A 27701-nucleotide genomic window follows, 5' to 3' on the forward strand; every position below is an offset into this window, starting at 1 on the left:
TATACCAACTACATACTAACTAAACCAACGCCTTGTTATAATATGAGCAAATACTTCCTCGTAACAAATTTATAAAGTGCAATTTGCATAAAAATTCAATTGGAGCCCTGGTTCAGCAATATGTACCTATTGTTACAAACTGGTATTTAAGTAAGACATATTTAGCGTCTTGGGAACACTATACCTACTATACTAAGAATACCTTTTTATGGTTCTAAAGATGTGTAGGTGCAGCTGTAAACAATTTGTAAACTAGGTACTCGTAAGTTTTTATTTTCGCTGGTAGATATTAAAGCGTTTTATAGCAGATTTCCATTTGAAAAGGTATCGTTTTCTTTTCATTACAAACGTTAACAGATAGGATGATCTCTCGTATAAAATTATACGGATCTGAACATAACTTTGGATGTTAACAGGGAAGGGAAAGGGCTTACGCGACCATCATGATTTATGATAGGCGATGACGGCTATAGAGACTTAAAGACGAATGTGATACCGAGCAATATAAAGGAATAACGCTTGTATAAGTAATGTAGGTACTTATTTTCCTTTTCGTGTAGTACATATATATGAAAACCGTTACCTATCACAAATATATGGTAAGTATGTAGGTACAATACATAATGTAGCAGTCTGTTTCGTAACCGATATAACTTATAGTGTAGTCGTAGCCGTGGGGCGATTTAATCAATTGATATTTGTAATTATCCGAATGTGGTTTCAGGGAAAAAATCTACATTACCAACCTGAATAGGTATAGGTATGTAGGTAGGATGTTGGTATGTTCGTTCAATTTTCATCAAATCCACCAAACGGTTACAAATAAAATTGAAATTTGAGCGAAAACGTTGCCGGTTCGCTACTGAAAATCTACTTATTGAAATTTTACAAGCTTTGCAATATTGCCGAACAAATTGTTAAAACTGAAGCAATTTTGCAAACAGCCGATTGTTTGCACAACTCGTTTGGAACTGCTGACGTACGATTAGTGGGTAATTAAACTGCGGTAATCAATATAAATATAAAAGTTAAAACAATAATACTTTGAATCAACAAATATGTATCAATATATTATATACCACAATATTTTTTTTTTAATAATTTTAATTTTTGAAACAAATCTTGGTGCAAATTAGGCACCTTACGAAGTGAATGTTAGGTTATTTAAGCCAACTTTACGTTTCAGCCTGATAAGGGCTATAACCGCGAAAATCGAAGTTCGCAAATTGCGGGCATTTTTCTCTGTCACTCTAATTACGCCTTCATTGGAGTAAAAGAGAAAGATCCCCGCAATTTGCGAATTTCGGTTTTGCCGGTAGCCCCTAACATTATATTGTACGGATTGTACAGTCAAAGAATTTAATTTTCCACCCACTTTGTACCGTATCACAGTGAAAATAATCATGAGGTCTCTAGCGACTTTCATATTGATTGTCACTGTGACAAAGTACTACGAAATGGATCGGAAATTATATTCTTTGACTGTACCGAATGATGTAGGTAATAACAATATGGCGTCCAAATGTTACTTTAAAATATTTACTGCCTTATCCCACTTAATTTTTAGTTAAATAATTATATAAACAAAAATAGAACCAGCTGACAGCTACGTTGTTGTTATAAAAGCCTTGTACCTTTTATAGCACGGACCAAGGCTATCGACCTGAAAACTAATTTGCGAATGTAACCCCATAGGGCGTTACCTTAAACATACACAATACTAATTAGCATAAACGACCCCGTTATATTCATTCGTAATTAAATCCCTAACTGACGTCACTATTTTTTTTATATAGAATTGTAATAAACAAACTTAACTATTTACGAGAAAAAATACTGAAAATAAGGCTAAAAAAATATGATTAGGTATACCGGGGTACAGTCAAGGAATTTAAATCCCGACCCATTTCGTACTTTGTCACAGTGACAATCAATATGAAAGCCGCTAGAGACCTCATACGGTTGTCACTGTGACAAAGTACGAAATGGGTCGGAATTTAAATTCCTTGACTGTACCTACTTTAGATGATGGCAGCATAAATCACTGCCGTTTTGCAATGCAATGCGTTGAGTGAGAAAGCTGTCAGTTGTGATTAATATTTACCTATAGCATTTGCAAATCATGATACCTACTGTTTCCATCTATAGTCTGTATCTTTAGGTACATATTTAAAAAAGAGTAAATTAAATCTACCCTCAAATGGCTTCTTAAGCTAGATGAGGGTAGATGAAAACATTACATGATGAAATAATGTAGGTTGATTTATTAGTCAGGTCGTTCAGTTACAGATCCAGGTGGTTATGTATTTGGTTGGTTAATCAATAAATGTTATAACTACCCGAAAATGTACAAAATATTTTTTTACCTTTATTTAAGTACCTAAAGATACAGAGTATATTTACGAAAACGTGCCTTAAAAAATATTCAGCTTAAGGAGCCCGGTTCAAAAGCAGATTAGGAAAATATTGTAATTTATTTTCCATTTAGAATAGGCATAAAAGTTAATTGTATCCAAGTAGGTAAATTATAGCGACGTGTACCACAATCCAGGAAAATTTATATTAGTGGAAATTTGGTTTACTTTTGGAACCACGTCGCTTGCCGTCGTAATAATAATTTACTGGGAAATACGAATCCCGTGCCCTTATTTTACTGGCAAATTAAACGAAAATGTGCCTATTTAAACAGTCACTTTTTGTTGTTATTTATTGTGCTTGGGAATTCGATGGAACGAGTACATTCGGTAAAGATATGGCTTACCTACTCGATAAGTCCAACTTTTGAACTTACGAAGGAATCTGGTAGATAGAATTCAACGGCCTCCTAGCCTAGTTGGTAGTAACCCTCCCTACGAAGCAGTAGGTCCCGGATTCGAATCCTGGTAAGGGCATTTATTTTGTGTTTTTATCACAAATATTTGTTCCTGAGTTATGGATGTTTTCTAGCCTTATTGAGCTTACTGTTGAGCAATGTGTGTAAGATTGTCATTATAATACCTATTAATAGAAATAAAAATACAAGATTTACAATAGTAGTAGTAGAGGCGGACAAAGTCAGCACTAATTTTCATCCTATCCCCTTAGTAGAGGACTAACAAAATAAAGTGGTCGACTGTAAAGATAATCTACGAGGCTTCAGGCACGGACAAAGGAGCACTGCAATCTGCCCCGCGGTTGCCCCCCGGGCGAGCCCTCGCCAGTGCACCGACTTCTAACGGAATCTATTACTACACGTTGTTACATAACTCTTATCTTCATTAAAATATCAGAAGATACGTGGATTATTTGAAATGTAACTGTGAATCTAGAACTTTGAGAATTGGAAAATGGAAACACTCTTTCACAAAAACTGAGCACAACCTTAAGAAGAAAGTGGACGACTGTCTTGAAACCGTAATTCTGTACAAACGTAGTCCCCATTTTCCTCTCTGGATATTAACTTTTTTGATGTATATCAACCTATCGAGTATAAAAGTTAGGAGCATTTATAAAATTGAATGGTTTTTTATTTCTCTTCTAACTCTTTTAGTAATAAAATAAATCAAACGTAGGGCCCTCCCTACGTTTGATTGTGCCCCTGCACATCTATGGTCATTATACATCATACTTCTATACCTACTTAGTATGAATATGAATAGAGGAAACGAGAATACGTTTGTATGGGGAAGTAGTCGTCCCCTTTCCTCGGCCTCGTTTGGCGATTCAATATGGATTTTCATTTCGCGACAAATAATTCAATTTATATTCAATATACTCGAGAACATTGAGAATTGATAATATGGAAAAATAAACGGTTTACAAGTAGGTACCTACAAGTATACGAGTAAGCATATTGTACATGTAATGGCTTAATTTAGCTGGCGTCAAATTCTCGATAAAATTTTATAACCGAGATGTTCGTTTCCAAAATGTTTGACGCTCCGAGCGTGTCCCATCTTCCGGTTCTCTTTAGCCTTTTAACCTCAGACAATGCCGAAGGAAGATTGCGGTTTACACAATTTATTAGGCAACAAACAATGAATTTAGCCAATTACCTTGTCAAACTAACTTGAAACAATAAGCAAACATTAGGGAGCGAACTTACAAATTTACAAACTCAATTTTAAGTTTCCACATCACGAAGTTGGCGGGACTGTGTCTTGTATACGAAATACCGCTAACTCTAGAACGAGAAGACTAAATTCAGACCCGCCGTATAATGTATTTACTTGTATTTCCAACTATTTATAGCGATGGCACTATCGATTTGGTACCTATATGCCATCTATTTCTGCTTTTAATCGTATTTGTTTCTGTGATGTAATTAGGTATTTTCAGTTGTTTCCTCACTAGCAAGGTGTTAGGTATGTTGACTTTGAATATAGTAGGTAAGTAATCGTTTAATTTGCAATATTTTGTATAGTCGATACAACCAAAAAAATGTATACCTACCTAAGTTCTAAAACAACAAAAAAAATGCTTTAGTGTACATAGTACGAATAGTAGTTGTTACGATTTTATTTTATTTTTCATCCGATATGACTCTCACAAAAAAAGAGCTTATGGAATATAAATATAATATAAAATTCAACGCGTGGATCTAAGTAGATTTACGTCACTTTTATTGTCGCCTTGGAAAGCACTTAACTGGGTTGCGCGACTGGTAAGTACATACTTAGGACGAAGAAGCCGCGATCGGATGTCGTTAAACAGGTAATGTTGAAAAACAAGCCTGCCCTACTACATGTGTAAGCACATGTGCAGCTTTTTATAGCATATTAGTCGACAAGATTTCTTAGTAATAGCCATATATATAATAACTTAAAGATAGAATCACAACATGTTCCTCTATGTAGATGTAAAATTTTCAGGTTGGCTAGGTTTTAAATATGCAAGTTGACAATAACTATAACCTACTTATGCTGTGGCATAGTCACATATCGCATAAAAAACTTCCAACACATTACACTAACACCCAACGAAGTACAATATTTAAATTAAATTAATAAATACTATAATATACGTTGAAGTATTATTCTGAAAATTAATTTAACAACAACAAACAATGTTGTTTGTTTTCAAACTTCAAGCCCTCGGGCAGTTTTCGCCACGTGACGTCCCAATTTCACGAGAAAAGGGTATCATACACGGATATAGTTTCAGTCAAGATTGTCTTGGATGCCGTTATACTACGATAATTATCATTCATTACAGCGATTTCAGACCGCCCTTTCATCACGACTTTGCGCCGTCTCGTTATGCCGTATTCAAACTCAGACCACTCCTTGTGTATTTAAATAAAGGTCGCGCGAAGAACGTCTGTCGTATAAAATGTGCAGTAAGTATACACGGTGGCCAACAAATAACTGCATTCTCGTTGCCAGGGAGGTTTTGGGATTGTACTGAGCAACTTTTACTATGGGGCCAACCTCGAAATCACGAAAAAAAATTCACCCTCCCAATAGAAAATGGACCAGCCAAAATGTATGAAACAGCCAATTTTTTTATTCGCGGTTTCGCGGTTGATCCCATAGTAAAGGTTGCTCAGTAAAATCTCAGAGCATCCCAGGCAACGGGAAAGCAGTTATTTTTCAGCCATCCTGTATATACTTATTATATACCTACTTTCCTACCTACCCTTTCAAAATAGCAACTAGTAACTAGCCCACCTTTTTTAGAGCTGTTATGAAACCGTTTTAAGCGATAAATAGCGATCGCATAGGATTTACTAGAGAATTATTGCCGAAGTTAGGAGCGAACTTATCCTGGCGTATAACTTTGGTATTCTATCGGTTTCCCGACTTAGATTTACGAGGTGGGTAATATGATTGTTCTTTTGTCCATTATTGCATTGTTATGGATCCTGCTACGTTATACCTACTTTATTAATTTTTGCTCCCATTGTTTAGGCGAGCATGGTTAGCTATTTGAAGTGTGTCTTTTATTTCGATCTTCTTAGCGCCACTTGCGCCATCCCACTAACCCTGGGTTAACCGGTTCAACCTGAAGTTACCATGTTTAACAGTACCATTTGACACTGAGTTAACGGTTTAACCGGTTAATCCCGGGTTAGTGGGATGGCGCAAGTGGCGCTTAAGGAAAGCGGGCCGGCAGGTAACGGCCAACATAAAGCAAATATAGTAGGTAGGTTTTTCGGGAGGTGTACCTAGCCAATAGCACAACCGTTTGAAAAAACCTCAATAGAAAAGTAAAAGGTATCGGGATGACAGAACGACGACAGACGTGGAAAAAGGACGTCATCGCTTCTATTAGGTACATCATGGACTTGAAATACACAGTAAAAAATATGTTTACTGTTAAACAAAGTTTCATAATATTCTCAGTCATGCAAATTGGCGTTCAAAGGATTTATTTCCCCCCAAGCAGCTACATTCATATTGCCTTTATTTCTCCGTACTCCTGTGGTAGAGAAATCTTGTGCCGCGTATAAATGCGATGCCCGCCGGTAAAAAGACAAAGGTTTCTAGAACAGAAAACTGAGTAAGTAGGGTAATATTTTTATACAACTACAGGCACTGGCAGAATAATGGACGAGCGAGTGGGATTAAATGCCCACATCTGTTTCTACGCGGATTGATTAAATTTGTTTTATGAGACCTATTATTCTTAAAAAAGTAGGTTTACGAGTATCTAGGGGTAAAGAATCGTAAGCGAAGTGAAATATAATATTGGCCAGAAATATATAAAGCCTAAAGGACCCTGGTCCTTTAAATGCAACTAGGAAAACCCTATGATGATGATGAGGATTGTTGATAAAATAGTGATTGCTCACAATCATCATCATTGGCCACAGCATCTTTGCAGATGATAGTTGCAGCGACTAAAGAAGGTATTTTGGATTCGACGAATCAGCGATTAAAGGAGGCAGTCTACAGCCTACAACGACTGCGATGAATGTATAGGCCAATGGCCGGATCGGCACTTCTTGCCGCATCGATCACAGAAATAAGGACACACAAACACACAAAATTAATAGACACATAGAACTATCACTGCATATTGCTCCATAGATTCATCATCATCATCATCATCTCAGCCATAAGACGTCCACTGCTGAACATAGGCCTCCCCCTTGGACCTCCATTCGTACCGGTTGGAAGCCACCCGCATCCAGCGTCTTCCGGCGGCTTTAACAAGGTCGTCCGTCCATCTTGTGGGTGCATCCATAGATTCATGACGCTACAAATTAAACACATTAACATCGAACGTCTGCGAGCCAGGAGTTATGTGTTGAGCCGCCTACTAATTCACAATTATGCTGGCGTTAGTACATCTAAGGGACGCATAATATCACGAACATTCCAGATTTGGGTTAACTCGATATCATCAGTCAACGGGAACTGGCTAAATGCCTTGGGTGCTGTTTATTTGTATACTTAACCTAAGTTAAGTAATACTGTATTTTATTAATGGCTTTTAGTTAAAAAAAACTGGATCATACAAAATTCACTCCTGGTAGACAAGTAGTTAACCAGCTTGTGTGTAAATAAAAAATGTTTTTCACTTTTTTTACCATTTTCCTCAAGTAGCTTACATATTTGTGACACCAACTTGTATAAAGATCTCAGACAAATGGGTACGACCCTAAAATACTGTCATAAATATTGAAAAAATGTATCCCGAAACTAAACGAGTTTGTCCGTAATATGTCTCGCAGCGACAATTCGATGATTGGGTCGCTCAGCTCGCTCGCAGCGTGCATCAAATGGTGTTTGCAACTAGCCAGCTATGCTATGCTGCCAAAGTCGCAAATAAATTGTGTTATTGTTTAATTACATTAACGGCGTAGGCAATTGCATGGCCGCGTTAACGTTCGATATGAGGGTGGATAGTATGGATACACGAAATACTTAATTATGTAAAGGCACCTTTATATACTTACTAATGTGCCGCTGGAAAGTTTCCTAAACTGCTAAATTTCCACGAAGGATAATTTAGGAAACATCTCATATTTTTGTACTAGTAGATTGAAACTTTTCCTTTCCAAAATAAAAATTTCCATGACATTGTGGCGACCACCTACATTCGTGGGAAGCCACCCTTATAATATAACCAAGGCAACACTAGCTGTCATGTTGACAGACAGAGAAAAAGCCGGGAAACTACACGTGTATATGATAATAGAATTAATATGTAACTAATAAACATTATACCTATTCAACACAATACGGTCGTTATTTAATGTTCCTGACATCACCTCACTGCACTCCCACATTGGTGACCACCGAAGTTGCGCAGTGGAGGAGCCCGATTTGCTTGCGCGTGCGACTCATGTCCGACGAGGGCAGATTCCCAGAAGTTTGGTGCCTACATAGTGCTTGGCGTCTTTGCACAGGCCGACAGCTGCCCCGTGATAGCGGGGTGCGAGGAATTAGCGTCAGGTCGACGCTGCCCGGATCAGCACCAGACGCGTTACGCATTTCGTCGTCGACATCGTCGTGCGGACTGCAGATCGGATTTGTAAGAGTGGTGAAGTGCAAGTGTGCGTTATAAGCTTTACGTGAGTGATTTTTCCCTAAGGAACCGAACCTGGCCGTACTACATAACCCAAGAGACACTTGTAAGTAAAATAACTATTATAAAAACTGATTCCTACAACGCTATATAATCTCGTGCTTTACGTGTGGTGCATTATCTCAAGCTGGTGTTCAGAGGACAATTAACATTTTAACCATTTCATGTACATCATTAATTAATTACCTAACATAACCCATTTAACTCGCCTTTGCTTTTATTGTGTTCAACTATTTTATTCATTCATGGACTATTGAGTTGTGTACGTTTGTTTTGCCTTACAAAGCCCCCTAATTTACCTTCATTGCATTTAGTACATACTTATATTTAAAAATAAAATCTGTTTTGTATCTTAACCTATATTGTTATGTTTTTGTTACGAATGTTTTCTGTGTTTGTTAATTAACATAACGTTTGGCTTTAGTACTAACTGAAATAGTTTGTGTGGTGTGTCATATTTAGGCCATATTTGGGTGGTGGCATTTGCATCTGAGCACATATTTTATTCCCCGAACCATGTCGGCAGAGGAACTCAGACAACAGCTGGCTGACCTGCAGAGCAGGAATGAAGCACTAGAAGCTCAGCTGCAGGGACATGAAGCTTCCCCCCAACCCACACCTACACCAGCCACTGGAGATAAAGTGTGCAAAGTATCTGTAAAATTACCTCCGTTCTGGGCAGACAAACCTAAAATATGGTTTGCCCAGGCGGAGTGCCAATTTCATGTAGCAGGAATAAAATGTGATATGACTAAATTCAGTCATGTGATTAGTATTATAGACCAAAAGCTGATTGGGGAGATTGAAGACCTGGTATTAGATCCTCCCAAAGAAGACAAATATGAAACTTTAAAAAAAGAGTTGATTAGACGACTGGCTGTATCAGAGCAGGAACGAGTAGAGAGGCTAGTTAGTGAGGAAGAACTTGGTGACAGCAAGCCTTCTGCTTTTCTCAGACGGCTCCGCTCTCTTGCAGGGACAACAAAAGATGAAACCCTCCTGCGGCAGCTTTGGATGAGGCGCTTACCAAACAATGTTCAGGCTATTCTTGCTGCTCACACTGATCTTTCCCTAGAAAAGCTAGCGGGGTTGGCTGACAATATAATTGAGGTGTCACCAGGCTTGTCAAAAGTCAACAAAATTGACAATAGCTGTCCACCAAGCGAGATGGCCTCGCTCAAAGAGTGCATCGAACAACTGTCCATGCAAGTAGCCAGCCTTGCCGGCTCTCACACCAGAAGCCGCTCCCGTAATCGCTCATCTTCAAGAACCAGAAGCCGAAACGAATCCCCAGTAACTCGAAAATGCTGGTACCATAGGAGATATGGCACAAGAGCCAGCAAATGCGTCCCTCCTTGCAACTGGGAGGAAAACTCCAACCGCAATCAGTAAGCGCGGCGACTGATTGCTCCATGTTAAAAAGTTATAGCCGCCGCTTATTTATTAGGGATAGGGGCACTAATAAAAAGTTTTTAATAGACAGTGGATCTGACTTATGCTGCTACCCTCAACGCTGGCTTAAGCACAGAAAACCTACTAACTGGGAACTCAGTGCAGCGAATGAGAGCAGCATAAAAACGTATGGTACAATCAAACTTACCTTGGACTTAGGACTGCGGCGTGAATTTACTTGGCAATTTGTGGTTGCTGATGTCAGCACCGCAATCATAGGATCTGATTTTCTGGCGCACTATCACCTTTTACCAGACTGTCACAAAAAGAAATTAGTCGATGGTACTACAGGTTTAAATGCTGCAGCTTCAGTTGCTATTACATATCACTCAAGTGTTAAAACCATAAATTCTCAAAACTCGGTATTTGCACAAGTGCTTACTGAGTTCCCAGATGTCGTTAAACCGCCTGGTCTTCCACGTGTGATAAAGCACAATACAGTGCACCACATCCGGACAACAGACGGACCGCCCCTTTCTTGCCGTCCACGTCGTTTAGCGCCCCAAAAACTAACAGCTGCCAAGAAAGAATTTGAAGATCTGGTGCGGAGCGGTATTGCTCGACCTTCTGAAAGCGCTTGGTCCTCACCGCTACATATGGCTTTGAAGAAGGACGAGTCATGGCGCCCGTGCGGTGATTATCGGACTTTAAACGCGAGGACCATTCCAGATCGGTATCCTGTCCGGCATATTAACGATTTCACCCATAATCTCGCCGGAGCCAAGATATTTTCAACCTTAGATTTGGTGAAAGCATACCATCAGATACCCGTAGCCGAAGAAGATATCCCAAAAACGGCTATCGTTACCCCGTTTGGCCTCTTCGAATTTCCTTTTATGACCTTCGGGTTAAGGAACGCCGGCCAAACTTTCCAAAGATTTATCGACGAGGTCACGCGGGGTCTCGATTTCGTATTCCCCTATGTTGACGACATCTTGGTATTTTCAACAAACGAGACTCTTCACAAAGAACACCTAAATATTTTGTTCAAACGGCTACAAGATTATGGCGTAGTAGTTAATCCGTCAAAATGCGTGTTTGGTGCCAAGGAAGTCAAGTTTTTAGGCTTTCAAATCAGCTCAGAAGGTACTAAGCCTCCACAAGATCGAATCCAAGCCCTACTCAATTTTCCCCCTCCGAAGACCGTCCAGGGTGTGCGCCGATTTCTTGGCATGATTAATTATTATCGCAGATTCATACCCCATGCTGCCCGTTCACAAGCTCCTCTCATCGATGCCGTCGCTGCCATAAATGGTAAAGGTGCAAAACCATTCTTATGGACACCCGAACTTTTGCTGCGGTTCGAGGAATGCAAGGCGAGCCTGTCTAAGGCTACTCTATTGCAACATCCCACTGACGGCGCTTCCCTCGGGCTTTTCACAGACGCATCAAGCATCCACATTGGGTCCTGTCTTCAGCAGCTCGTAAACGGTCAATGGTGCCCTCTCGCTTTCTTTAGCAGGAAACTGACCTCCCAGCAGACGCAGTGGCCGGCATATTATAGAGAGTTGCTAGCGGTGTACGAAAGCGTACAGCATTTCCGCTACATACTCGAGGTTCAGCACGCAACTATCTACACGGACCACAAGCCGCTGCTGTACGCTTTCGTACAGCGTCGAGAGAAGCTTCCACCATCACAGCTGAACCAACTGTCCTTCATAGGACAATTTACTACGGACATTCGTTACATCAAAGGTGAAGACAACGTGGTCGCGGACACAATGTCACGCATTGAAGCTATTTCACTAGACGTTGATTACGCGGCACTCGCTAAATCACAAGAGTCCGATCAAGATCTCGCGATTTTGTGCCAAGGAAATTCCAGCCTTAACCTAACAAGGATTACACTTCCTGGCACAGAAACTTCAATTCAGTGTGACGTATCAACTGGAAAGCCCCGTCCCTACTTAACCCCTTCGTTTCGCCGAGCAGCATTCGAACAGTTGCATAGCCTCAGTCACCCGGGAGTCCGCGCCACCATTAAATTGTTGACGAGCCGATACGTTTGGCCATCAATTAAAAACGATGTACGAAGATGGGCCCAGTCGTGCCTCGAGTGCCAACGAGCTAAAGTGACACGTCACATCTCAGCACCCATCGGCCACATTCCTCAGCCATCTGGACGTTTTCAGCACATTCACATAGATATTGTGGGTCCCCTGCCAGTGTGTAACGAATTTCGTTACTGTCTGACGGCCATAGATAGAGTCTCAAGATGGCCGGAAGTGTGGCCCATGCATACTATCACGGCGGAGGAAGTAGCTGATACATTCATACGAGAGTGGGTGTCTCGTTTCGGCGTGCCGTCAATAATTACAACAGACCAAGGAACTCAATTTGAGTCCGACCTGTTCCGCCGCCTCACACAAACCTTTTCCTCGAAGCGCATCAGGACAACCGCATACCACCCTTGCGCCAATGGTATGATAGAGCGAGTCCATCGGCAGCTGAAGGCCGCTCTCATGTGCCACGCCGATTCTTGGGTAAAAGCTCTACCCCTCGTTCTACTAGGCATGCGGACAGCATTAAAAGAAGATCTTAATGCTACTGCCGCGGAAATGGTCTACGGCGAAAGCTTGCGTTTACCAGGAGAAATGTTAAACCCTGTCCCAGCGAGAATGGAAGACCCAGCCGACTTTGTCACCCAACTTCGACGAAAAATGGCAGCTTTACAGCCTATTCCAGCCTCACGTCATTCGAAACCAGCTATCTTCATCTACAAAGCTTTGTCATCAGCGACTCACGTTTTTCTGCGCGACGACACTGTTCGCCGTCCATTACAACCTCCTTACACGGGGCCATACGAAATTGTATCTCGTTCATCCGACGGCAAAACTTTGACACTCCGCATCAAGAGTAGGGAGGTTGCGGTAAGCGTCGATCGAGTAAAGCCAGCCTTCATTGAGGCCAGTGCTACAGAACCGGAAACCAGAGCACATATTCAGAATAAACCCACTCCTAAGCCTATTGTCAAGCCAGCCGGAGTCCAATCGCCTAAACTTTCTTGCACGGATGAACCCGTCAAAGCTCCCGCGGATGCCACTACCCAAATGCCACCTATCACGCGATCTGGCAGAAAGGTGACTTTTAGCAAACGCGATGATTTTTGTTATTTTTAATCGCCTGATGGGTTATTTCTCTCCGTGGGGGGGTGGTGTGGCGACCACCTACATTCGTGGGAAGCCACCCTTATAATATAACCAAGGCAACACTAGCTGTCATGTTGACAGACAGAGAAAAAGCCGGGAAACTACACGTGTATATGATAATAGAATTAATATGTAACTAATAAACATTATACCTATTCAACACAATACGGTCGTTATTTAATGTTCCTGACATCACCTCACTGCACTCCCACAACATTTTCCAGGAATTTCTGGAACTTTTAAAAAATCTTCTGCAAATTGTAGGCGGTTTTACCTAAGTTTAATGTTCAGTATTAAATCCTATTTACAAGCGGAATACCGTTTGATCGCAACGTCAATAATTAAACATCACAGTTTAATAATAGGTACGTTGGGTACTGTGTTGCGGACCGTTCGCGATGTAGACTAAAAGCAATATAGGCAAAATATTACACTAATCTTTATGCGTTCTAGACCGTCCGCGACTATACCCTGTGTTGTAACAGTTTTTCACGAGATTGATCCGAACATTCAAACCAAAATACTTAAGGGACCCACAGATTATCAGTTCGCCGGACGACATCAGCCTGTCAGTTGTTCGGAACTGTCAAATTTTGCGTATAACTGGCAGGCTGATATCGTCCGGTGAACTGGTAATCAGTGGGCCCATTTAGGCATACTTTCACACTAACGTACGTTTCTTTTATCAAAAAGTCACTTTTGACATTGACATATCTTATCCATATCGTATGTAGCCGTAATATTTGACGTATCTTAAAGTTCGAATCGGGCCGGAGCCTCTATTGAGTTGATTCGAAATACGAGTAGCTGCCAAAACACCGCCGTAGTCAGCTTACTTAATGCTTGTCAGCTTAGCGGATTACGATGGTCGTTGGCACTCGGCACCTCTAAATCGCAAAATCACCGCTTATCCGTGTCAATCTGAATAATCTCGATCTAGGACAATATTTAATTTTCTTTTTATTCTCAAGTCCACTTATTTGATAAGATTCACGATTTCAATATGCCATCATCAAATAACTTAAAACGATGTAAGTTTTGCTACACGGTAAACTACGCCCGGCTACGTCGTCGTAGAGTGCGGAACAGAATATTACCCGACGCTCTATCGAATATCAGAGTCTATTGCCGTACCTATACCACGTAGACAACTGGTGTTTTAATATTAAAGCGGGACTTATTACACTATATCCTTCATTCATAAAAAAATGGTTTATAGAATACTATATCAATACTATATAGGGTACCTACTATACAGGGTAAAATAACCCTGTTTCGGTTACTTATGTAAATATGCAAGCAGATAAACTTCTACCACCCAATCTGTAGGTATATAAACATACCATACCTACTTAAACATCTAAACGTCCCGGTTATGCGGTATTAATATGACATTACTAAATCAGTAATGGTAATAGTGTTAGCATGTATAAAAGTATTAAAAAATCCACGCAACGCTCCCACCATAATCAATAATTATGCTATTTTCGAGAAATATAAATATGAATTGTTAGTAGCACATAACTACTCCATTAGTATCGATTTTGTTCGAGGTCTTTAAACTTTATGCGATGGCGGCAAAGCGACGGTTAGCCTTTTATTAATAAACAAGAACATTCCGTTTTATGTACTGCAATAAAAAATTATCCCTGTTTATTTTATCACATTCTTTAAGGTAAAAGTTGAGTTGCGACTTTAAAACCACTATGCTCACATCATATAACCGTAAATAAGATATTTTTCAACATGGCCTAACTGAAATTCCTGAAAACGGGAGCACCCGTGGCATGTCGGGCGAGCCGTACAAATCCCCTTGGATTAGGTACTTACCTCAACCTCCCTGTTCCATCACTTCCACCTAAAACGACATTTTTAAAAGTTTTCCAAATTGGGAACAGGCGTTCGCTGCCTGGGCTTGAGACTTAAAATTACGGGTCATTAGGTACCAAGACCGATTGACATTTAAAGGCTTGGCCGCTAATCGATTCGTGGGGACCTACTTTTACCCGTATAAATTATTAAAATGCTAGCCAGACGTAGGTGGCCACCTCTTGCAGCTACCTATTGGAATACTCGTAGCGATGGGGATTAACTAAAAATAACTATGTAATTAAGGTAACAGAAGATATCGGGTACAATATTCATGTAATGTTATATAATTGGTTTAATCATCAATTAAAACGTCTACCCGCCAATCGTTAAATTTTTTTTTGTCGGTTCGTTAATCGATATGTCAAAAACGGGTCCAAATTAAGAAAGGAAATAATGATAATATATGTGGACGACGCACCTTTTTATACGTTTACTTTTTATAATTTTATTGTAATTTTGAATTCCTTTGTTCTTATAATTTTATGTTCCTTTTGACACCATATTTTTGTTCAGTCTTCTCTCAGGTTTCATGAAATAAAGTACTATCCTGAACCAGTGCGCCTTATCAATAACATTGCGTTAACAATAATATACAATATATATTTATTTGATACCATATGTGTGTAGGTACACATACGAGTACGAGTAGATACTTTGTAACCATGTAATAAAAATAAAAAGAAACGGGTACCTACCTACACAATGAAGTGACGTTTTATTCTAAGCATTTACTTACAACTGCTAAATCGGCATGACTTATCGCCCTATAAGTAAAAACTGGCTATTTCTAAAGAACGACCTTGACACTTACACAATGCCTGTAAAAAACAATAAATCTTTCCATAACAATGTCTCAATCCAATCCGCTAACAAAGAAATGCTATTTCCGAAACACACGTGTCCACACTTCTAATTTGCGCGGTGTTAAAATAGCTTTTAGCAATGATGATCTATCATTGAACGTTAGCATTGGATAGTGAGTGAGACGACTACAATGCTCTGCGTTGGACGTGTGAGCTTCATTGGTTGCACGAGTCCAATCGAGTAAATGTAATGTGACCCGAATACCAGTAATAAGTATTCATATTCGGGAAGCGTTTATATTCTGGTTAGCCAAACGGCGCGATTCGAACTTTAAGATATCGCGCCGTTAGACATTTTTACTAGATATGAAATAGTAAAGATATGTGACGTTCCACGGCAAAAGGTACCTTATGGCAGCTGGCGCTTACGCTTATTATTAACGCCGCTCCAATATTCAGTCGGGGTAATGGTACCTTTCGCCGTGGAACGTCATATATCTTTACTATATCTTATCTAGTGCATCTCTAATTCATTTCCCGAATCGCGCCGAAAGCGATCGACTGGTTCATACCTGCCAATTTGCATGCCAACCCTTTCACCCTAGAACATTAACATCCTAAATGCCATGATTACGAAGGTAACTTAAGTCCCTTTGAACCACAGAACGCTGCGCATCTATTTTTACTAAAATGTAAATAAACATGCAATGACTCTCTGCTGTATTCGAACTTCAAGATATTCACAAGAGACGACACGTTCTAGATCAATTCTAGATACGTTATAGTTTAGATATCAACTAGTTCTCTTTTTCTCAAAAATGGACGGCAAAGTCGACTTTGCCATCTAAAAAATAGGTCGCGAAGTGCGGAGTTTATGGTCAGCCAAAAATTAACAAGTTAAAAACATTGCAGTCTCGATTTTAGGACTGCAATGTTGCATACAAATTCCATTATTTGTCGAGTTCCAAACTTTTTAAAAGTTGAAATGGCCATATCAAATGAAGGCACAGGCCCATTAAACAGCCAAACAGATGATTAGTACCGCGACTATTTAGCTGTCTCAAATAGGTTGGCGTATTTTCGGCAGAAAAATACACTTCTATTTTTTTATTAAAAAAAATAAAAAGGCGGCAAGGGCTTTGTTCTGTGAAAATATATACGTAAGAATGTTGCTTTTGTAAAATATTTCTATGATATTTATATTTCTTGCACCATTTTTGAGAAAAGCACTATATATGACTCGGCTGGAAGGCTACTTGCTGGCTTCGGATTCAATTAAACGGACTCCCAAGGTCGTCCGTTTAAAACGAATCCTCAGCCTGCAAGTAGCTACTTCCGAGCCTCGACAATAATGTACTATTGCAGCGCAATTCGGGCAACTAATGTCACTTTTACGTTAGATAGAGTAAGATATCTAATAGATGTGAATTAGATCACTAAGTCATATCCTGTGGAAATCGTTCAAGAGTATCTCCAGAATCGCGCAAATATCAAATTTGACAGGTTAGATAATAAACATATCGTTATCGTATCTTGGTGATGTCTAATAGATGTCTATTTCATAATCCGAATCGGGCCCTCTGACATTCGATAAAGCGCCGAGCGGTATCTGTTTCGGCGTTTCCGTTGTTGACTTGTCGTGAAGATTTGTAATGGCAATAAAGCGATTTCATGGGTTTTGAATATGGACTTTCTTTTCAAAAGCCTATTTGAGGAGAGTATTTTCAAAAGGGCGTATTTCTTTATAAACACCTTAGAAAAATAAGCCATTTTGAAAATTGATTTAACGACTACTACTTAACAGAATATGTTGATGAGGTCGACACGATTTGGCTAAGTGTGATATGGCGTATATCACTTTTAAAAGTCAAACAGCCCCTCAGTTACATACCTCTTTTTGTTTTCTGTTATAAATAATATTATGAACAAATCTTTGGTTCATACAAAAAAGTAAACAATTTCTTATAAAGTCCCAAGTAAGCTTTATTCTATGTTTTATGTTCTACATGGTGTATTCTGAAATAGGCACAAATTACTCGTAGTTAGTCAAGTATTATTAGGTACCTACTACTTAAAATTCCACAGATTTTTACGTAGACTGTAGTTACGAGTCAATCTAGCTAGCCAGCTCTACTCGTACCTACATAGTTTCGTAGTTGAGCCGTTCTCAATGATTGGACAACAAAATGATGGAGTAGGTAAAAATATAATGGTTTGATAATACGTTTGTGTGCCGCTCAAAGAATGCCTGTGACACAATTGTTTGTTTGTTCCGGGAAAATGGCGGTCGATATTTTCCAAGAGTTGTATTATGAAACCATGAATTAGATCGTAGCAATCATTTCATACGTTAATACATTTATGTATGGATTTAGTACGCGTAGAGTGGATGGTTTTTCAATCCATACTAAATAAATGCGATAGTAATTCTATTTTGTCTGGTACCTCTTCAAGCTATTCTTCTATTCTTTATTGTGTCGAATCCCCTTGTTTTTTTACCAGGAAGTAGGTAATCATTTAGAGACTATTTCTTTGCCATCTTGCTGCGCTACTCGTAGTATGTATGTTTTTGAATATTATGTCGGTGGCAAATAAGCCTTGTGAACAGATGGTAAGGGAACACAGAGTTGTAAGCCTCTATGGATAGGTACTGAAGAATATATGCTTTGCATAACATACACTGATCTATATGCTTTGCTACACCTTAATTATAGCGTTAATCTAAGTATTTGTATTATGTTTTAATACTTTCAACCGGGGTGAATTGGAATGGCTGGGGTGAATAGGGACAAAACTGGTTTACCTGACGATTACTCAAAAAATACCCGCACAAATTGTATATTTCGATTGAAAATAATAGTAGATTTTGTATGATACAATTTGTCTGCGTATTTTTTTTTAAATTGGCAGGTAAATTATATTTTAAATTTTGTCCCTATTCAAGTATTCACCCCGGTTGACGGTACCTACTTACACGAAAACGCTGCAGCATTCGCGCAAAATTTAAAATACGTGGTACGTTTTCACCTAGATTTAAAACGCTGGCTAATAAGAAGTAAAAAGCTCCATTTTAATGACCACTGCACAAGGGAAGTACGTCGTTACACGAGTCTGAGGATGATAGTATCTGCAGAACGTTGCGGATCTGTACGCTTCTTTCTCCCGAGATCCCCCGTTATCTCAGTTACAAAGTAAAATAAAAGATTTAACAACATATTATGAATAAATAAATTTAAGTACTTAGATCTTAATAATGTTATATTTATATCCACATTGCGGGTTCTCTGTTCGTAGTCGCTTTCCTTTATAAAACGGGAACACGCTGGAATCGGCTACAACTGCTACAAGGGTTGCTATTCAAAAAAATATGTTTATCTGTAAAATCGGTTTACGGACGATAATATTGCGTGATAACGTCATAAGAAAACATTATCATTACATTACGTAACGTTACCATGGAGATTTGTTCACAACGTTACCATAGAGATCCGTCCACAACGTGACACTTTTTCGTGCATGCTACCGGTGTTCATCGATTTATAAGATGTTATCACGTCAAAAAGCAGCAAATTTCCAAAGGCAGTCCTGCTACCTTGAATACACGCACGATACACACACAGATACTAAAACTAAACTTCAACTTCATGGTGAAATCTAATGTATATCAGTAAACATCATTGCGTGCACGTACGACGTAAATATAAAAAAAAATCAAGGATAGTTTACATTTTTGTTATTCATCCACTTTTGAGCAAACAGCTGTCAAACTCTCAGGCAAACACACTTGGCAGCTAAGGGCATGGCGCATATACAAAAATATTAGGCCAGCAACATAAAAAATTAAATATGTAGACTGTAGTAATATGATATAGGTACTTTATAACCCATGGCTAAGAAACTAAGTTTTATAAGGTCAGGTGGGTTAAGAGAAACATACTTAGTTTAATTTGCTCGGGCTTGCCGTATCAGGACAGGACTTAAGTAAAGCCGTAAGGATTTTAAGTAAATTTTATTCCTTGATTAGTATTATAATTTTACTGTTTATTTTACCACTTTACTGTTTACTTCGCTATACCTACCTCTACTACTATTTACAAGGATTGTACAAATGTACAAATACTCAGTATATAGTAGTATTTAACTTAATTTATTATGTAGGTTCATTTTATTTGAATTCACGGTTAAATTTGTCCCAGTTATTAATTTTTCCTGCACCAACATACGTCTGTTTTACCAAATAGTTGACTGGTAGATAATGCCTTTTGGCATCAAGTCCACCATTTTTAAATTTTCTTTATTTTTGCAATAAAGTTTAAATAAATAATATATACTTAAAAGCAACCGAAGGGTAGCACGAACACGAAGTCATTTAATTATAGCCAGAAGCATATGTACTTAGTCCCGGAGGTGAGTGACAGCCAGTCGCGGCCCCATTAAAACTTCTGCCTTATCACGAGCGTACCTACTTTTAGTATAGACAAGCTTGACAAGGTGCAACCTATGTACCTATAGATACTTAAGTACAGTCAAGTGTAAAAATATGGGTGCATACTACTTACTCCAAAATATAATCCCATAGTTCTTTATAATTCGCTGACGTATATAAGTGGACCCATATTTGTACACTTTACTGTACAAAATACAAATTTCTTTATTATCAGATAATAATTGATCCAGTTTTGTTAGTAGGTATATACACCCCATATTATTATTTTTTATAAGAATCTACAATAGTTATTTGTTTTACAAGGGGGCAAAGTTGTTGTTTAACCGCTCGTGCTAATATTGATACCCGAGCAAGCGAAAGATCCCAAAATTGAACCACGAGCGTAGCGAGTGGTTCAAAAAATGGAATCTTGAGCGTTGCGAGGGTTTCAAAGCACGAGGGTTAAACAAAATTTGCCCCCGAGTGAAACACAAAATTTTTCACCACACCAACCCGAAGCAAATATTAAATGTAAAATATCAAACAAAATCAAATCCAAATGAATGTTATTAAATATTTATCATCCAAAAGCATCATTTAAAAGTCAAATCTACCAGCAAACATAATAAGACAACTCAAAATTTGCATTTGATTACTTTGCCTCACATGTGGATAAAATGCAACTTTGCTATTCGTATTCGAAGTGCAAAGTAAGCCTTTCCGAGCTGGTGTGGTGAAAATATATGTTAGTAAATGTTAATTTACTAAATTAAAACTATAACAACTAGTACAAGCACTTCAATCATTTTGAAAAAAATGAATAATTTTTGACCTTGAGCTGTTTTTGATGCAAAAATTGTAATACAAATAAAATAAAGTATCTGGTTATTTTGAAATAAAAGGAACTATCATTGGCCGCACTGCGCAACCTATACGTATAAGTATGTATACTTATCTATTACCACGGAGTGCTAATCAAAGTGTTGTCCGAAGCCCTATAGCCATTATACGTCCATTTCCCATTCCTATTTTACGAGCTCGAAGGTAGTACAAGACCAAATAAAAATCATGACGTGCGCCAGTCGATATTGAATTGGTTACAGTCCACGACATTCCTGCAGACTCATTTATAAGTGCATAATTTTAAACAAACTTGATTTCAATATTAGTGAAATCACTTCATAGACACATATGTTCTAATAGTGCTTGACATGCTAATGCCGATAGATGACACCCTGCTGTAACCTCTGTTGAAAATTAGGTACTTAAGTTTTAATATGACATGTACTAGGACAGTGACCAGCACTCGGACGTCTTTGTTATATCATACCTACTGAGACATCAACTGCGCAATCTAGCGTAAGTCTTCTATTTTAATATTTTAATTGTTTCGAGAGGGTCGCACTGGGATTGAGATAAAGTGCCATCATAATATAAGTAAACGCCTGCCTAGTTGTAAAGCGAAAAAGAAAGGAAGATTGATACGTTCGTACTTAACGTTACAGTCGTAGCGTTTTTTGCCCCGTACGTAGCGAAACATTTTCGTAGTGACGGGTCCATCACGTGTTATGGGACGGAAAGGGGTTAAGAAATAAGTTAGTAAGCTTTGAGTGTTATCGAACAATAAAATTGGAATCTATAAATTGTAGGTAAATACAGATGTCTATCACAATGAAAAAAAATGACACAATTGGTAACGAATTGGACTGGCAATCCCCTAAGGATGTGGGTTCGAGTCCCACGTTGTTGGCCAGAGTTGATAATCGTTGATTTTTTTGTATTAACAATCTATAGATTGTAATAATGTGGTACGTCTCACAATAAAAAAGGAAAAAATATATTAACATTTTAATAACATAGGACTTACAAAAATTAAATCACAATAAAAATAGTGGACCCATAAGTTCTATGTCCGTATTACACAATGCTTTTGTTTGATACATATAGATACAGATCTCGATAATAAAAGCTATAATTGCCCTTAATTACGGGGTAACATTGTATAAAACATCATGAAATTCAAAGGGATAATACAGGTAATAGAGTAGGAAATGATTAGCAGTTGTTAGTCAGCTCTGAAAGCATCGGAAAGCTTGAACTAATCCAGTCGGAACGAGCTTCCGGCTACGGGGCTCGACGCGCACAATGGGAATTTACAAAACCATTAAAGAACATCTGTTTGAATTTTTACTTCGAAGAATGAAAAGATTAGAGTTATCCCGTGATTATGATTCGAATGATTTCTCGTCTTTATGTGCCCCTTTTTTAATTGTTTCGAAATTGAGACAGCGAAAAAAGGTACTCATATGTGATATATTAGGTATAATTCGCAAAAACAAGGTTGATAATGTTGATAGGTTGATACTGTGACCATCCGCAGAAACGAAGATACCTATTTTGATAAAAATTTGTAAATAAAATGCACTATTTAATATTATTAAATCAAAATAGATCACACGAAACTATATAAAATTAACATTATACAAACACTTATTATATGAAGTGTAAAGTTAGTTATTTTTTGTTAACATTATCTAAAGAAAAATACATATGTATGTCGGCGCATGGCACCTGTAAGCTTATAGTGGCTGGGGCCCACGAAGCGAAGGTGGCCCGCATTCCTGGTCAAATGTTTACATTAACAGCATTAGGCGTGATTGTCACAGAGTACGTCGTTGTTTCTTGAAGCGGGGCAGTTATTGTAAACACTGCCGAACGTAGCCGTGGGTCTGGTATTTGAATGAAATTTGATATTAGTTCTTTGTTCTGAGCTTAGCTTTGAATGCCGGGCGGGCATTAAGATTTGGGCCATGGTTGAGTTGGGACGCGTGTTGTCCCGTGAGCCCGTAACCGCGCCGTGCGATTTCGTGTGTGCTTTAAGTAGGTACCTACTTGTACCACTTGACCCACGGATTCGTTTCCGTTTCTTGATAAGTTTGTGGTGTAAAAGACCCACGGATTCGTTTCCGTTTCTTGATAAGTTTGTGGTGTAAAAGCTTTGATTAACTTGGTGTGATTTCTTTGTGATTTGAAACTTAATTAATTGTCATTATAATTAATTAATTGCTGTACGTATCTATTACGTATTTACTAGTGTCAGTGAGTTTATTGCATCTACATTGTATTGTACTTGTGTACGAGATATGCCCACTATTTCCGCCCACCATGGAGCCGATGCCTGATGGTCCCCTGATGCCTTCGTAGAGCCACCGGCTCCGACATCAGAAGTGGGATTGTGAACGAGGAAAATCTGGGAAATTGTGGAAAATCCTAAATTGATTAATTATCAGAATTTGATTGGAAATTGATTGAAGATAATTTGCAGAAGGTTTGAAGACCGTTTTTTTTTTGCGATTTGAATATCGCTCACTTGGATGTTGCAACCTACCTAATAAGATAAGAATTATCTAATATGAAAGTATTTTTTTGACGAGATGCTCTTAGATAGAATAAAAAATTACAACTATTTTGATAAATGTGAGTGAGAAACAATGAGAGATGTGGGGCTTAGTTATTAAACATGACTTGTGACCTACTAGAAGTTATGGTCGTGAAACCTATTTTTTTTATATCGTGTTTCTCACAACACTGGATAAGTAAGAGAGCTCATAGTTCTGGAAGTAGTTCCTGTGAAACAAGTGACGTATGGCGATATTTGATGGTGCGAAGGCTGAAATGTGCAGCAACACCGTCGTGGTGTGGTGGCCCTGGCTTGCGAGAAGGAGTTATCCGGTGGGATGACAAGATAAGTAGTAGAAGTTAAGTGGTATTCACCGCTGTGTGTTGTCTTTATTCAATTTGAAAGTTTTTAAGATTGTGAAATGTTAACTCTTTTGTTAACAGAAATCGGTAAAGCTCCGAATATATTGGATGTGGTTTAAATCATACGATGAACCTAGAGAATGATATTTTATATCTGAAATGTTGTTTCATGAGGGAACATCTTATTTTTATTTTTACTGTATACATTTGTGGCTTTATTAATGATCGGTGATCGCTTGTCGGGTCTGAAATAGGCCCTTGATGATTGTTTGACCTTTTGACATTTGTGTTTGTTGGAGTGTGACGGAATTTGACAGATGTTTGCTAAGTTTTATGAATAGAGGGGAGAATTTATATCGTGATAGAAAATTTACTTAAGACACACTCACATGGTTAAACATTACGTACTAACCTACTTGATTTTCTCAAAGTTTTTGCAAAGAGTTGCAAGATTTTTGTGTACTTACCTATCAAAAACATAGGAAGATGTAGGTACCGCTAATGATATTTGATATTAGATTGAGTGAGAAACCACTCTGAAGCAGTATAGTATTTTGGTAAAGTAACTTTGGCAATGGAATTTTGATCCAATATTTCGGTCGGTAAACACTTAGTAAGAGTACCATCATTATTTTTGTACTTACGTACTGTCATGAATTTATAGTAAAGAGAATGCAATCTATTGAAATGGTTAAGTGGAAAAGTTATAGCCACATGAGTAGTTGTGTATCTATTTACTGTATCAACGCAATTTTTGAATTTGTTTGATTTGAAGGAATTAAAAGTTATTTGTTGTGTCGTTTAAATGATATGACAAAATTACCTAGATTTCATTGATATTATTTTCCAAGGAGCAAGACAACAGTGAAATTCATTGTTTTGATTTTAATTTCATTCATGAGGAAATGATTTGTTTGAATGTTTGGTCAGTTATGAAGTGATAAATCCGATAATAGATCATAAAATTGAATAATAAACTATTGACCTAAATCGTGGTTATTATTTGAACCATAAAAGTTGAACAAAAAGAGATAGTTAGAAAGATTTAAAATTAAAGAGACAATGACAAACTTTATATTGATCAGTTTTAAAAGGAATGGGACAGGGACAATGGTGTGTCTCAATACAAAATAAAAGGCTTGCATTCTTTATGATATGTGTTAAAGCACTAGTGGTGCGGTTGTTGTGTTAGCCAGATTTGGCTGTGTCTGAATCGGGTTGATGAGTCGTATTTGTGAGAGAGTCACTTGGCTAGTCTCGACTTAGGTGGCGACAGAGTTGTCCAGTCTTTGTGTGAGATGGCAGCAGAGTCGGCCAGCCTGTAGTGTGATAATCTCAAGTAACATTTTGAAAGTTTGCCAATCTTGTAGTAGATTGCGAGTCAACCATATAACAGAAAATGCAGAGCGTTTGCAAAGTAGGTGCTTTTGAGTTTTGAAAAAAATAAATCTAAATATCATGTGATGTTGAACAGTTTGTCAATGCATCTTTAAATATCTTGTTGAGTCTATGACTCGTTTTTAGTAAAACGATTTCCGTTTGGACGTTTTTCTTACGATATTATGTGTGCCAGCTCAGAGTTGAATGAAATCACTTGTGGAGAAATTAGACCTAACCAGTGTGAAGCGGTGGCTTTTGTGAATTTGCCTCTTGTTACAACAATTATGCAATTGCAGAAACTTATTGGTTTACTTTGATATTTCTGCCAATTTAATCTTAATTTTTCAAAGTTATCAGTGCCTCTTTATAAGGCCATTAACTTACAACAAGCAAAGTAAAGTTTCAGTAAATACTTGCATGATGCATTTCTGGAGAATATGCCAAAAATTTTGACGTAACTACTGTTGATTTTTTTTTAACGATTACTTTTCGTTAGTAATCTAAATTACCAAATGCATACTGATACTGCTGGTTCAGTTACTCTATAGTGTTTTGCTTTTTACAAAAGCAACATAATATGTATCATGTCAGAGAACAATAAAAAAAAAGGTTCATTATCTTTAAAATAATTAAATCAAATGGGATTTTCAATACCATTAAATACTTACAACCTTTCTTATAAGGTAGTCATATTTCACAGTACCTACGAGAAAGAATTGGTGAACTGAACACACAGAAAATAAAGTTAACACCTAAAGTTCATAGGTGATGGATCTTCATGAGTATTTTTATTTTGATATTGATTGTAGAGACGGGAAACGAATGGGTCCTGTTCATATTTTTGTCGAAACAAAATACTAAAGTGCTACAGATTTCGAACACTCAGTTACGTTACGTTACATCCAGAACGTGATTTCAAGATTATTGAAATTATTTAAAACGAAATGTTGTTACCAAACAAGATCTCACAGATAAATTTTAAAGTTTGATGTTTTCATCAAAACTAAATTGAACACCTGTTTACCAATTTACTTCGTTTTAAGTTAGTGTGAGATAAAATTACATTTCATTACTATGCATTTCGGCTGAAAGAGACTTGATTTCTGGATAGCAAAAGTTTGTGCCGTTTAAACGATATCTCAATTGAAATTTGAGAAAACTCAAGCTGATATTCGTACATGTACAGAATACCGTCACTTTAAAAAAAAAAAGAGAAATTATGAACTTTTTAGATATTGATACCACTCTGAGAGCTGTTGAAGCATTATTATAAGAGTGTGAGTTTATGGTCGATTACTTGCAAATAAAAGTAAAATCAATCATGTTAAAAAAAAAAAACTTCGCGTACCATCTAGACTGTACTTTCAGGTTTCGCGTATTATGATCACAGTAAAGGGCATGCTTTTACTGCTTTGGATATCAATTAAGAGAGAACATGGCATGATGATGATGCTGTTCATGACTTATGTTATAACTTATAAGAGCTGTTAGTATGTAGTTGGAAAATCGAAGCAAACTGACAATCATTACATGCGTTAGGTGATAATCATCATTTTGACAAGTATAAAGGTTATTTCGGGAGCTATGTTAATTTAAAAAAAAAGTGTTTGTTTTTTTTATGGAGGAGCATACTGTGGATATTATTTTTGCGTATAGCAAATATGACAAAACCTGCGCTGTGGGTTGATATTGTATTTTGAGGAATGAAGTTTACGTGCACATGATGATTTTCACTACATTTATTAAAATTAAAAATCATGAAAGAAATCAAACTAAGTCAGACTTGAAGTTTTAAAGTCCGTTTAAGATAATTTAGATATGTAATTGATTTGTTAGCTATTGATCGCAATAAAACTAAAAAGTAAGCGCACTATTGGATGCGTGCGATGCGATGCTTCGATGTCAAACTGTTACGTTCCCATGGAATTTGGTTAATGTTCATCTGTTGATGAAAGTAGAGAACAGTCAGGATCAGCCCGTGTCGGCGAGGTGTGGTGATACACTTGGATGCCGAGATTTTGATGATACACATGGTTGTTTGTATGCCACATGGCTGGCATTGTATTTGCGACGTGATCTACTGACTTGGTCGCTAGCCGTAGGTCATATTCCAAACCCAGTGTAGCTGGTACGGAGACTGCGCGGTATGGTGACAAACAGGAGGGTTACGGTTGCTTTATGGCCTTTTTGGTCTGTTTTGGCGTGTGGCCTTTGATATCACATGTGTGATGGTGAGACAATGGGTTTGTGTCGAATTTGAGAAATTCGATTTTGGGCTGTTTCTGATCTGTGTCTTTTGAGAATATTTAATTTGTTACTGTTGACGACTTGATTATAAGATCC

At 37.9% G+C, this 27701-nt stretch overlaps 2 protein-coding genes across 31 annotated transcripts in view; one reads left to right on the forward strand and one right to left on the reverse strand.

Moving 5' to 3' along the window:
• LOC134664387 (glutamate-gated chloride channel) overlaps nucleotides 1-27701 on the reverse strand; it is a 102421-nt gene that overhangs the window by 68437 nt on the left and 6283 nt on the right. The window lies entirely within an intron of this gene.
• On the forward strand, nucleotides 9031-9906 carry LOC134664726 (uncharacterized). Its single transcript, XM_063521473.1, has one exon. It carries the CDS (start codon nucleotides 9031-9033, stop codon nucleotides 9904-9906), a length of 876 nt encoding a protein of 291 aa, XP_063377543.1.

The sequence above is a fragment of the Cydia fagiglandana genome, chromosome 5 (assembly GCF_963556715.1).
Source record: "Cydia fagiglandana chromosome 5, ilCydFagi1.1, whole genome shotgun sequence".
NCBI lineage: Eukaryota > Metazoa > Arthropoda > Insecta > Lepidoptera > Tortricidae > Cydia > Cydia fagiglandana.

Bases quoted from the DNA above. Each gene is read 5' to 3' on its own strand.
- LOC134664726 (XM_063521473.1), top strand. From the start codon at position 9,031: ATGTCGGCAGAGGAACTCAGACAACAGCTGGCTGACCTGCAGAGCAGG.